This window comes from Phaethon lepturus, unplaced genomic scaffold (genome assembly GCF_000687285.1).
Source record: "Phaethon lepturus isolate BGI_N335 unplaced genomic scaffold, ASM68728v1 scaffold3925, whole genome shotgun sequence".
Classification (NCBI taxonomy): Eukaryota; Metazoa; Chordata; class Aves; order Phaethontiformes; family Phaethontidae; genus Phaethon; species Phaethon lepturus.
The window spans coordinates 19,833-31,389 of NW_010542494.1; the positions used below are offsets into that span (position 1 = coordinate 19,833).

General features: G+C 36.9%; 1 protein-coding gene across 1 annotated transcript in view; it reads left to right on the top strand.

The window, feature by feature from the left end:
• HDAC11 (histone deacetylase 11) overlaps positions 1-10,296 on the top strand; it is a 28,965-nt gene extending 18,669 nt beyond the window's left edge. Inside the window, exons 6-9 of the mRNA XM_010288029.1 lie at positions 702-764; positions 2,908-3,004; positions 6,435-6,613; positions 9,950-10,296. Of these exons, the coding sequence (XP_010286331.1) occupies positions 702-764; positions 2,908-3,004; positions 6,435-6,613; positions 9,950-10,192 (582 nt within the window). The 3' untranslated portion in view covers positions 10,193-10,296. The remainder of the gene's footprint in view (positions 1-701; positions 765-2,907; positions 3,005-6,434; positions 6,614-9,949) is intronic.
• Positions 10,297-11,557: the final 1,261 nt, after the last annotated feature.

Below are 11,557 nucleotides of genomic sequence, written 5' to 3' on the forward strand. Positions count from 1 at the left end.
GCGAGCTCACTTGTGTCCCCGTGAAGTTAGCTCCTCGACATTTTGGGGCTGTCGCTGGTTCCACTCCAGCCTCTGACAGCACCAGTGCCACGACCAGCTTTATAACCCCTAGGTCCTAGGTGGACCTGTGCTCTTCTGCCTGGCTGGTGCGGGATGCAGGGACGTACCAGCTACGCCGGTGTAGAGCCAGTGTTACGACAACAGGGTTTGTAACCCTGGACTCCGCTGCATTACTCAGTTGAGCTTACACCTCATTTGCAGAGTCTGCTTTACGAGTTGGTGTGGTATGCTGGAGAAAGACACGGCCCTGATCCTGTGTTGTGTCTGGCTCTCTGGGAGAAAGAGGAGAGAAGTAGAAATCTCTTTCTTCTCTTTCTCCACCAATTTTCTCTACAGGTAGGCAGACACCTGCACAGATGACTCTGAAATGCATGTTTCATGCATTTCATCTGGTGGAAATGTTGAGGTTGGGTTTTTTTCATTGTATAACCTCAAAAAATTATCATCTTATGTGAAACAACTAGAGCTTTTGTAATGAAATGTATTAGAATAATTTAGCTGTTTATTTCATGAATTAATTTAATAGGTAGGTGCTACATTCAAATCAGAACCGTAATACATGCTCAAGCTTCGAGCCTCCAGTTTAATCTGTCACCTAACTTCATAACTTTCTCCATCTTTTTCTTTGCTTATATATCCAGTTCTTATTTGAAAGAGTACAAGGGATATCTAAAGCCACAATTATTGATCTGGATGCTCATCAGGTAAGTAGCTTCCCTGTATGAATACAATGCTGCAGATGGTTTGCTGGAAATACAAGTGTGTGATAAATACCATTTTTTCTAATGGTAGTATAAACTGTCAACTCAAAGGATACAAAATTAATCATAGATGATGGAAACTGTGAATAGTTTAGTTGTTTAATTATTTTATGGTCCCTAAGGCTGCTAAGCCAGTTTAACAAAATTAAACTGAGTTGTAGCTCCATCATGTGGCTAGATGTAAAAATATTTTTGAGTTGCATGCTGAGCTGAGGCATAATGGTCTTCAGAGTAGATCCGTATCCCAGAAGAAATAAGACTGTCGTAAACCAGAATTACAGAGAGTTCAGCATGCATGGTCGTTGCAGCAACCTTTGTAGGGGAAGGATTTGACCTTCAGTGTTTTAATGGAAAGCCTGGCTTCAGGCTAATGAAGTAAAGAATACATCACTCTTCACCTGTTAAAGTGATTTGCTGTTGGTACTGAGAAGAAAAATCTCGTCACTGGTAGGATTTCCAAAATAAATCCTGAAAGGAGGGAGATAGTATTTTTAGAAAAGCAGTTAATGCATCCAAATTATGTCCAATCTGAAGCATTGACGGTAAATTATTATGTGTAAATAAAGAATTTTTGAGTAGCTCCATGGCAGTGAGGAAGCATAATGGCTGCAAGTTTTCCATCTTCTATAATTTCTTTTATCTACAAGTTAAGGCATCCTAAAATTACCGTGAACTAAGGACATAGATTATGCAAGAAGATGTTTTGTGTTCATGATTCTCTTCAGCTATCTCTTTCAGGATGTGGGTTCTTTTGTGCTTTTTTGGGGGTGTTTTTTGTTTTGTTTTTTTAAAAAATTCTTGGAATGTATTTTGATTTTCAGGTATTATACTGGTAATCTCAGTCTGCACACTAAATCACCCCTGTGCTTCCTGTCTTTGGGGAATGAGAGGTGTGTGAAGTAGTAGCTCTGCAGATCTGTTTTAAGTATGCAGATATTCTCATCTTGTGAGTGTGGCAGTTCTTGGTGCACTGGCGAGCTTCTGCTTTCCTGAGAAAACGGTTCACCCAGAGGCTCTCATGTGCCCAGATTTCTGTTCATTAACTGTCTATTTGTGGAACAAAGGTGCTGAAGACATAGGTAGGAGTTGCCATTTTTTAGCGTAAAGAAACGCAATTCTGGTGCTTCCCATTCCCTTTTTCACACACAGTGACTAGCTTTAGCCAGTGATTCTTTGATGCTTTCTTTTGTTTGTTTGTTTCCAAGACAGGATGTTGTAGCAGAAATACAGCTTAACTGTTAAGGGACATAAATTAATTTCACTGAATTACAGAAGATATATCTGTGGAAGTGTCTGTTTCTACAGTGTAAATGAAATTCTGTTTGGGATAGGGGCTGGGGTCCTGTATGACACACTGATTTCAACAAAATTATCTTAGTGATCACTGTAAAAATGTGATTTTTATACTAGTGGAAAAATGTCTAAATGAGAGCCAAAAGCACAGTATTTAAATTGAGAAATGGGGGAGGGGGAAATATTCAGAATCTGAGTTTTCCCTTTCACTGTCTTTACACCTGTTAGAATCTTTTTGTAGGGAATTCCTGGTGTTAACAACATGTTAAACTGTTGGGTCTTTAGTGTTTGTAATTTTTCCAGGGATTACTTTATCTCACGAAGGCTTGAATTATCAGAAGAGCTGTAGTCTGCTTTATTTAACTGTTAATCCTCATCAGAATATGAGTATCCCTGGAGCAGTTGAAAGTGACTTTTTTGCACAACTGGAAAGTGACAGGTCTATTTGGTGATCACAGTTACTTTTGTGATGCTGCTGAAGACAATTAGATTCTAATTTTTGTTTATTTTTCTTATGTGCAATGAGATCTATGATAATTACTTTCACAGAGATATAAATATGTTGATCTTCATAATACCTACAGTCTTCAGACTGATACTGTCAAAGCCCCCAAAACTCTACGCCTCAAAATAACCTTCAAGAATATAAATAAGAGAATGACACAGGAATTTTAAATATTAGAGTTTTGTAGTCTTTAATTACTCTAGAATTTGTAGCTTATTTAATTCTGTGTTAATTTAATTCTGTTAATTCTCCTGTTGCTAGGAGTAGCTAACTGTAAACTTCTTTCAGGGAAATGGCCATGAGAGGGACTTTATGGATGACCATCGGGTATATATTATGGATGCATACAACAGATATATTTATCCAGGGGATGGATTTGCTAAACGTAAGTACAATTGAAATTCATATTCCAAAATGTAAAAGTCCTACTGTGTTGTTAAATAACTTCTTCATTTACTAATAAGCTTCCTTGCAACAATGTTAATCAGATTTTTTTTTTTAATTTCACATTGAACATACGATTTTAATGATCACTGTGATATATCACAATAGTGTTAACGCTGTAGTGTTTTCTCTCACTCCTGGAATAAATTTCTGGAATGCAAGGTGTGGGTATTTCATGGCCTTTGTTAGCACTCCATTCAAAAGCTTGTGCCACACTTAGAACATTGAGTTAAATAACCCTTTTAATTTGAAGATAACTGTTAGAACTTTATCTTTCCCTTACACTAAATTTAAGAGAGAATTCACTAAGGATTAGCTAATACTGTGTAAAAAGGTTTCGCATTCTTTTAAAAGTCATAAATTATATTTAGGTGTTGTCTTTCCAGTAGAACTTGTTTTGAAAACAAGATGTGTCTGAATGTGAAGCAAGCTGGGAAGCAAAAGGAAATGACAAATGTTAAGAGCTGGTGCTTGATTTTTGTTGTTGTTTGTTTATCCCTACTGTGATGTGCCTGTCGTGTCTGGTGACCTGTCACAATTAACTAGTGGGGTTTTGATAATGGTTAAATTGGAATGCAAAAGCCCAAAGTTTATTTGACCTTTGATTCTGTTATACTGTCATTTATTACAGGTTTAATTTGTTAACTGAGTTTACTGGGGGAGATGTTCTTCTGGTGAATTTCTTCAATGATGCTGTCATTCTGAAAAGCCTACTTAATTTGGATTCTTGGCAAGAATTAGGTGCAGTGCATTGTACTTTTATGTTTTAACTAGTAAAGATTTTGAAAATTGTAGTATATGCATTTCAAGGTTTTAAATTAAAAAATGACCATTTAAAGCACATCATGTCTTGCAGACAAATTTCAAGTAAATGTAGATTTTTGGGTTTTTTTCTAAAAAAAGCAGCCTTTTATTTGTATATCAAACGGCAACGTTTTGAACAGATGGATTAAGACCAAAACAGAGTAAGGCCTTGTAAGCAAATCTGAAATACTGAACTCGCCCCTCTGCTGTGAGGCTGGGAATACTAGTATTCCCGCTCTACAGATGAAACATGAGGCGCAGAAGGCTGTGGCCAGAGGCATGTGAATATGTAGTTTCTTATAGTTTGCATAAGGGTGTCTAAACAGGAGTTCAGTGGCTAAATCCTTTAAACTTGTCTCCTGCTAGTTGACCAGACGAAGATGAGATCAGACAGGGCATCTTTTTGAAGGGAAGTAGAGGCTTGAACCTGAGAGTTTGAATCCTTAGGGTAAACTGTAACTGATCACTGTCTCCCTCGAATTCCTACTCATTTTCTCAATGAAAATTTTTTTTATTACAGGAGTCTCTTCTGTGCATTTTTTTGCCCTGAAAACTTCGTTAGGAAAAAAAAAAAAGAAGACTAGCTAACATTGCTTAGCCATAAGCATGTTGAGTCCCTAAGGGGAATCAGTTTGGAATTACACAGAAGTTTAGGAAGAGAGAGGAGAAGATGGATGGTGAAAAGGACTAGTTCACTGACTCGTAGAATCCTTAAGGTTGGAAAAGACCATTAAGATCATCAAGTCCAACTGTCAGCCCAATACCACCGTGCCTACTAAACCATGTCCCGAAGTGCCATATCTACACATTCTTTGAACACCTCCCATGATGGTGACTCCATCACCTCCCTGGGCAGCCTGTTCCAATGTTTGAACAATCTTTCAGTGATGAAATTTTTCCTAATATCCAACCTAAATCTTCCCTGGTGCAACTTGAGGCCATTTCCTCTCATCCTAAAGCTGAGCATAAAAAGTTGATAGATGAAACTCAAAGTTCAGGCCTTAAAAAAGTGTTGCTGTTGGTCTGAGTGTCATTTTACAGTTTTCAAAGCTGTAGGAGTACAGTCACTAATTAGCGAGAGAGGTACAAAAAGCTGTCAAATGCAAAAGCTGAGTTCATTCCAGGCTACAGATCTATCACTGTGTCCATAAGTAGTCCCTCATCTGCTTAATAGCTAATCACTGTGATTCTTTGTTTTGTGGTGGAGAGGAAGACGAGAGACCTGCAAAGGCATGGAATCTTATTCATGATCATCTCAACTTTGTAATGGTTTCATCAGAACAATACTTACTTGTTCCCCATGCTAATGTGTTTACCTCCTCCTCTAAAGCTCTATCCAGCTAGCGGATTCTTTACCCTGAAGAGGCTGTAAGTGCTGTTCAGAAGAGCACAGCTGTGCAGACATATATGAACATCTGTATAACAATAAGAATTCAGGAAAAATATCGTAAAGAAACAACAATCTTTGAAACTAATGTTGATGCAATAAAATAAAGGAAAGAAGAAGAATGCTTCACTAATGTTGAACAAGGATGGAAAGCAGAAAAACAATCTACCCAGTGATCATGAGAATAAATAAGTATCATTCTGTGTTGAATGCATTCATGCACACTTGGTGGTTGCTGAGTCCACACTTACGATTTAAGACTCCAAGTTATTTAATTCAAGGCATAGGGTGTGGTGAGATGGAAGTCATACCTTGAAACACCTCTGACATAGATTTGATTACTTCAGATCTAGTTACACATAACTCCATAAAAGTACCCAAAGCTAGCCTGCATAACCTTGGGTTTCTTTCCTCTACCATCTCAACACTCCTCTTCTATTTCTAATGCTTTATTAGAAGCATTAGAAATAATTTGATTTAAATTAAAAATAGTTATTTGCTCTCCTGATAGGATTACAGAGTAAAAACATTAAATTGAAAATGCTTGGGGCAAAGCTGAATCTTGTTATACATTCATAAAGCACTTCACATAAATTCATGATCCCTTGCTGTTAAGTTTTGAGTGTTGTGATAAAAATAAAACGTCTCAATAATTTCTCAGTGATACTTATCTTGTGTTTTCCTCTGCAATAGCAATTCAATGTTTTCTTTTCCTTATGCTTTATTTAGTTTACTTTTAAGTTAATTATTTTCTTTATGATTTCTTTGTGGATTGGTATGGACATGTAGATCAGCTGCTTTTCAATAACATTTTCTGCTTGTGTCTCAGAGTTGTGTGATTTTTTTTTTTTTTTTAATTCTGCATCTCATTTTCTCTCTTCAGTGGAATTTTTTCAAGGTCATTGTGCTTACATTTGCTGGGAAAACAAGTAGTTGAATAATTTTCTTTAATTCAAGGTTCTGTGAAAATGCAATGTATTTACAAAATTTCCAGAAATGTTAACTTTTTCAGAGAATCATAGAATAGTTTGGGTTGGAAGGGATCTTGAAAGGTCATCTAGTCCAACGCCCCTGCAATGAGCAGGGACATTTTCTCTTGCTTACCTAAATCTTGTATTTTCTTTCAAAATAATGCTTTGTTTATTTGAGTAACATCAAAACTTGTTTTGTTTTTTTTTAGGTGCCATAAAACGCAAGGTGGAATTAGAGTGGGGTACAGAGGACACAGAATATCTTCAGAAAGTACATACTCACGTGGAAGGAGCATTAAATGAATTAAAACCTGACATCATTGTTTATAATGCTGGGACTGATATTCTGGATGGCGATCCATTGGGAGGACTTGCTATTTCACCTCAGGTTTGTATAATACTAAAATACCTACAGATTTTCACTCCTCACTAGGTAGAGTCCTGAGAGTGACCTGTGGCCGTTTGTTAGAGGAAGGTAAGGTGCATACTTTACACTAAACCAGAGCATTTTCCTATTATAGATGCATATAGACATGTCTCTTGCTCTTTCACCGTGTTCTTTGTTGTCTCTTCCTGACCAAATACTTTTGTTCTTCCTGTGCCTGTTCCAGTATCATTTGTCTTCTTTCTAAAATATACTGGTTTTGAACATCCAGACAGTAACTAGAGAGGCATATATTTTCACACTTCACCTGACTCCTATTTTTCCTTTTTAGTTCATTCTTTCTTTGTTTCTTTTGCCCTCACATAACCCATTTTGCGATATATTTCTCTTGTCACCTGCCCCCAGTATGCATCTTTTTCCATTTCCGCTCCCAGCTGTTTTAAACTGCTCTTCTGGTATCTTCTAGTTTTAGTACTTTTGTGCAGCCTGTCTGTGTATTCTTGGCAAATGAACAGATTTATTCCCTTTCCTTGTTCTTTCCTATACAAATATCATTACCCTTTTTCAGTTCAGTTTGCCTTCTCTCCCCAGTTTGGTACCAGATTTAATTTATTCTGTATAGCTTCATAGAAGTCTTCACCTTCCAGATACAAGTCTGCTTTTCTCAAAATGGAACAAAAATCTACAGATCTTGTATTTCTTCCAATTTTTTAATGATTCCTTCTCTGACAGCTCCTTGGTTCTGTCTCTGTCCTGTTTTCACGTTTGATTCTCTCTTAGTGTCCACCTGTTCAATCGCTTTTCTAAGAGCTTTCTTGATTTGTGAGCTCCTGGATTCCCTTCTAATCGAGCTATCACTCGATCTGTTCAGTTTTCATTCTGTTTTGCAGTACTTCAGTTCTCAAATGCTGCCTTTTGCACAGAGCTCTAGCTCCTTGCTGGGTTTTATTGGCTTCCTTATGTATTTCCTCATTTCTACCATCTCTGTCACTGAGCAGCCGCTTCGTTGCTATCTGCCTGCCTGCCAAGTCTTTGATGGACCCAAGATGGAATGACTTGGGAGCTTCTCTGAATCTCCAGGTTTTGTTTCCGTGGCTGTGTGAAAGTCTCTAAGGAGAAAGGAAGAGCTGAGGAACTTGGACTTGTTTGGTTTTGACCTTGGAGGGGATATGACCTGAGGTGTAAGATCTCATTTGGTGGAGCAGAGCTATTTGGAAAGCAGTGGCCACCAAGAGAAATGGAAGCTAGTGATAGATGGAGAATACTTTAAGATGTGCCTTTTCAAAATTTTTTCTTCCATTCGAGAAGGAGTGGTTTTAATAGCCAAGAAAAATCAGTTGCTGTAGCTTGTAGCATGCTGTGTAGGGGAAGAGATAAAATGTAGGGATGGGGAAAGAAAGGTGAAATGATTCTTCTGGTCATAAGTAGAGGTGATAGAGTGCCAGTTTTTTTGAGCAACCAGTGGCTCAGGTGCCTGATGGAGAAAACGTTTCCGTAGCTCAAGCCTTTGTTTCCTGAACTGAGGAAGGGGTTTCTTGTCTCTCTGATCTTGCTGGCCCAGGTGTGAATGCCATGTTTCACCAAGCTTGAAATGCCGAAACTGAAGGCATTGAACCTGCATAATTCATCTCTTCAAGGTTCATTAGTCCAGTCTTCAGTCCTACAGTTGTAGATGTCATTCATATTTTAAAATCTTGCTATGGTGTTAATTCTACTCAAAATTATGCCTTCTCAGAGTGCCGTGAGTGATAGTTCCTTGTGCTTGAGGCTATAGCTGGAAAACTTGAGCTGTAGCAGCTGAGTCCCTCTTATCTTTGTAAGTGAGAATTGTATCAGGCTGTCGTTTTCATTTGATGTATTTTCTTTCTTGGTAACATGCAAATGCTGGAATAAGCCCAAGTGTTTTCCCTTTGGTTCTTCCAGGCTCAGCCACTAGAGATGCTGGAGCAGGGATGACGCGGTTGGGCTCCTACGAATAATGACTACTTCTAGTTTTTGTGTGGTATAAACATTTGCAGCATCCAGCAATGGTTCCCAAGGGATGTACAGCTCATTCTGTAATTCTGTTACTTCCTTTAAGGATCTGTTCCTAATAGAATTCTTTGGTTTCCTTTGTCTTATTTTTCAGTTGTTACTCCTTACTCCCATTGTTCTTTTACAGGGTTGTGTCAAACTATACAAAAACCATGACTGTTGTATGGTTTTACAAAATATTTTTTCAGCTACATTTGAATTTGATTCTTTACCTTTTGTTTGTGGTCTGATTTTTTTTTTTTTTAATGTCAGAGTAATATTTCTTGACATATTTACAGTCTTTAACTAGTCTGAGTAGTGCATATTCATTTTGTTGTAACAGTTTTGGTGCTGCTTCCTTAATTTGGGGGTTTGATTGCATTTAAATTTTGAGCTGTCCATTGTAAGCTGTTGTCTATTATGTTGCTAGTCTTTTTTTGAGGAGTTGTAATACATTATTTATGCCTCCTGTGTATCTCTGGAACTCTCTCTGCTTTTACTTTTCTGCAAAAGTAGATTTTAATTCTGTTCTCACTTATTTCTGAATTTTCTCTTCCCCCTGCCATGTACTGACTTGAAACCCAGCAGACTCGAAGTCTTCTGTTGTATGGGTTCAATGACAGCACAGTACCTCTTGGTCAGCAATCTTCATTACTTTTTAGTTCCACACCCTACTCTTTTAGTAAGAGGTTATTTAGAATTTATATTCTTTTCTACAGATTTACCATTACTTATGTTCTGCGACTTCCCCTTCAGCCCTAGATGCTTCTTAGTATTACCTTTTATTAAAGGAACTGGAAGCTTGTAATTCAGCTAAGTGATTGTGAACGTGTAAAATCTGATTTGAATTTTTGGTTCTTCTGTAGGCTTGTGGAATCTTGATCAAGTTGCTAAACTTTTGTCAGAGGGTGCTTTGCAAGTTGGGCACAAACTAAAGCACTTTGAATTCAGACAATCTTTCTTAGTCTTGGTTCCTCACCTGTAAAATAGGGTAAACGTTTGTAAACTTTGTAGTCAGTTTAGACTTTATGACCTTTGAGCAGGAGTTCTTCTAGGAATTTATACTAAAGATTTTATCTGTGTCCTCTAAAACAAAGTCAAGGATTTTTGATTTGGCATTTTTCCTTTTTTCTTTAAAATGATTACGCATGTAAATGGCCTAACAGGACTTTTAAATGATTTTTTTATTCATATTGTAAAATATAGGGCTTAATCACTTATCAAGCATCCAATACTATAAATCCATAAACCATAGGCTAGAACTAAAATACATTGGTATTACTCTTTTTTTTTTTCTTTTTTTGTGTAACTGTTGTAAACTTGCAGGGAATTGTGAAGAGAGATGAAGTTGTGTTCAAGGCTGCCAGAAGCCGCAGAATCCCAATCCTGATGGTGACGTCTGGAGGCTACCAGAAGAGGACAGCGCGGATTATTGCCGATTCCATCCTCAATTTGCACAGCCTGGGGCTTATTGACAAGGAGCTAGTAACCACTGGAGCTGAAAATCCCAAGGTAGAACAGATGATTAGAGACTCTGCTAAAGACTTAACCAACTTGTCACTGCAATGACAAGTTACTAAATCATAGGAAACAACTTCCTGGTTTAGGAGTGGGAAGTCTCCACATCATTATCAGGGTTAATATAACATTTAAAAAAGACTCAACTTGCCTGTAAAATAACACGTAGCGATAATATGCAGTCACAGAATAACTGGGCCTAACTTCTGAAGCAACAAATCCTTTTAAGCTAATTGAGACATATACTCAAGGGTACTGTCTTTCAGTTTATAATATTACTGTAGAAAGCTTTAATTGCTTCTCTTATTGTTATGGGTGGTCCATTAAACCTACTTGCTTTTTTTTTTTTTAGATACTGCATTTTATTTATTGAAATATTGTTGTAAAATGAGTTCTGTGCAGGCTTCAACTGTCAGTTTAATACTAAAGTTAAGTGCAATACTATAAAAAACAGTTCAGTTGGTAGGCTTTTAAGCCATAGCCTATTAGAACGAAAGTTCATTAACTTATATTTTATTCCTGTTATTGATAGTGACATAAATCCTACTTAAAAACACCTTGAGAAATAAAATATGAAATGCCTTTGGCTCCATATGCAAATGAGCCATAAGGGCTCAGCAGTAACAGTCTAGTTTTTGCCTCTCTTAAAATGAGGTCTGCATATAAAAGGTGGTAGCTACTATGCATTGTTCACAGAGTAAAGAAACTACAACAAAATGAAAACTAATTTTAGTGTTCTGAGAATTCTTGCAGAAAACACTCTGTAGAAATATAGGGTATCTTTAATTATTGCCAGCTTGTCATGTATAAAACAGTGAAGAGTAAATTTTTATTTTTTGTTTTAATGTTTTTTCCCAACTAGTGCTGTCTTTTTTTCACTTGCTCGAAGAGTAATGGTACTCATAGTTGCAGTCATAGTTGGTAACCAGGTTGTTCATATGTACTGATAAAAATACAGTGACATTTCTACATTAAGTTTATGTGCTAACTTTATATGGGAGCTTCTAGGAGGATTTGGGAACAAATAGCTAACTGTAAAGTTTCGTTTTATTTAAGTTGGTATACTTTGCATTAGGTACTGTTTGTAGCATTGGGTCATAAATGTACTAATCTGTATATTTTGTAAGAGCCTTTTTAACTTCCAGGTATTCACTGAATTGTAGTACGAGTTTCATGTCATGTTTAGGTTTGAGCCTTTCTGTGAAGGAATACCAGTATTTTCCTTGTAGTAGAATTAATGTGTAAGCTATTTAAGGAATATTTAATTCTAATTAGAATACTTACCTCAGTGTTAATTTTTAGAGTGATGGGGTTTGTTAATTGTAAGAACTTGCACAATTGCTATAAATATATGCTTTAAAACAGATTTGACGTATTGCACTAATCTTGAGTTGCAACACTTATTAAAAAGCACTT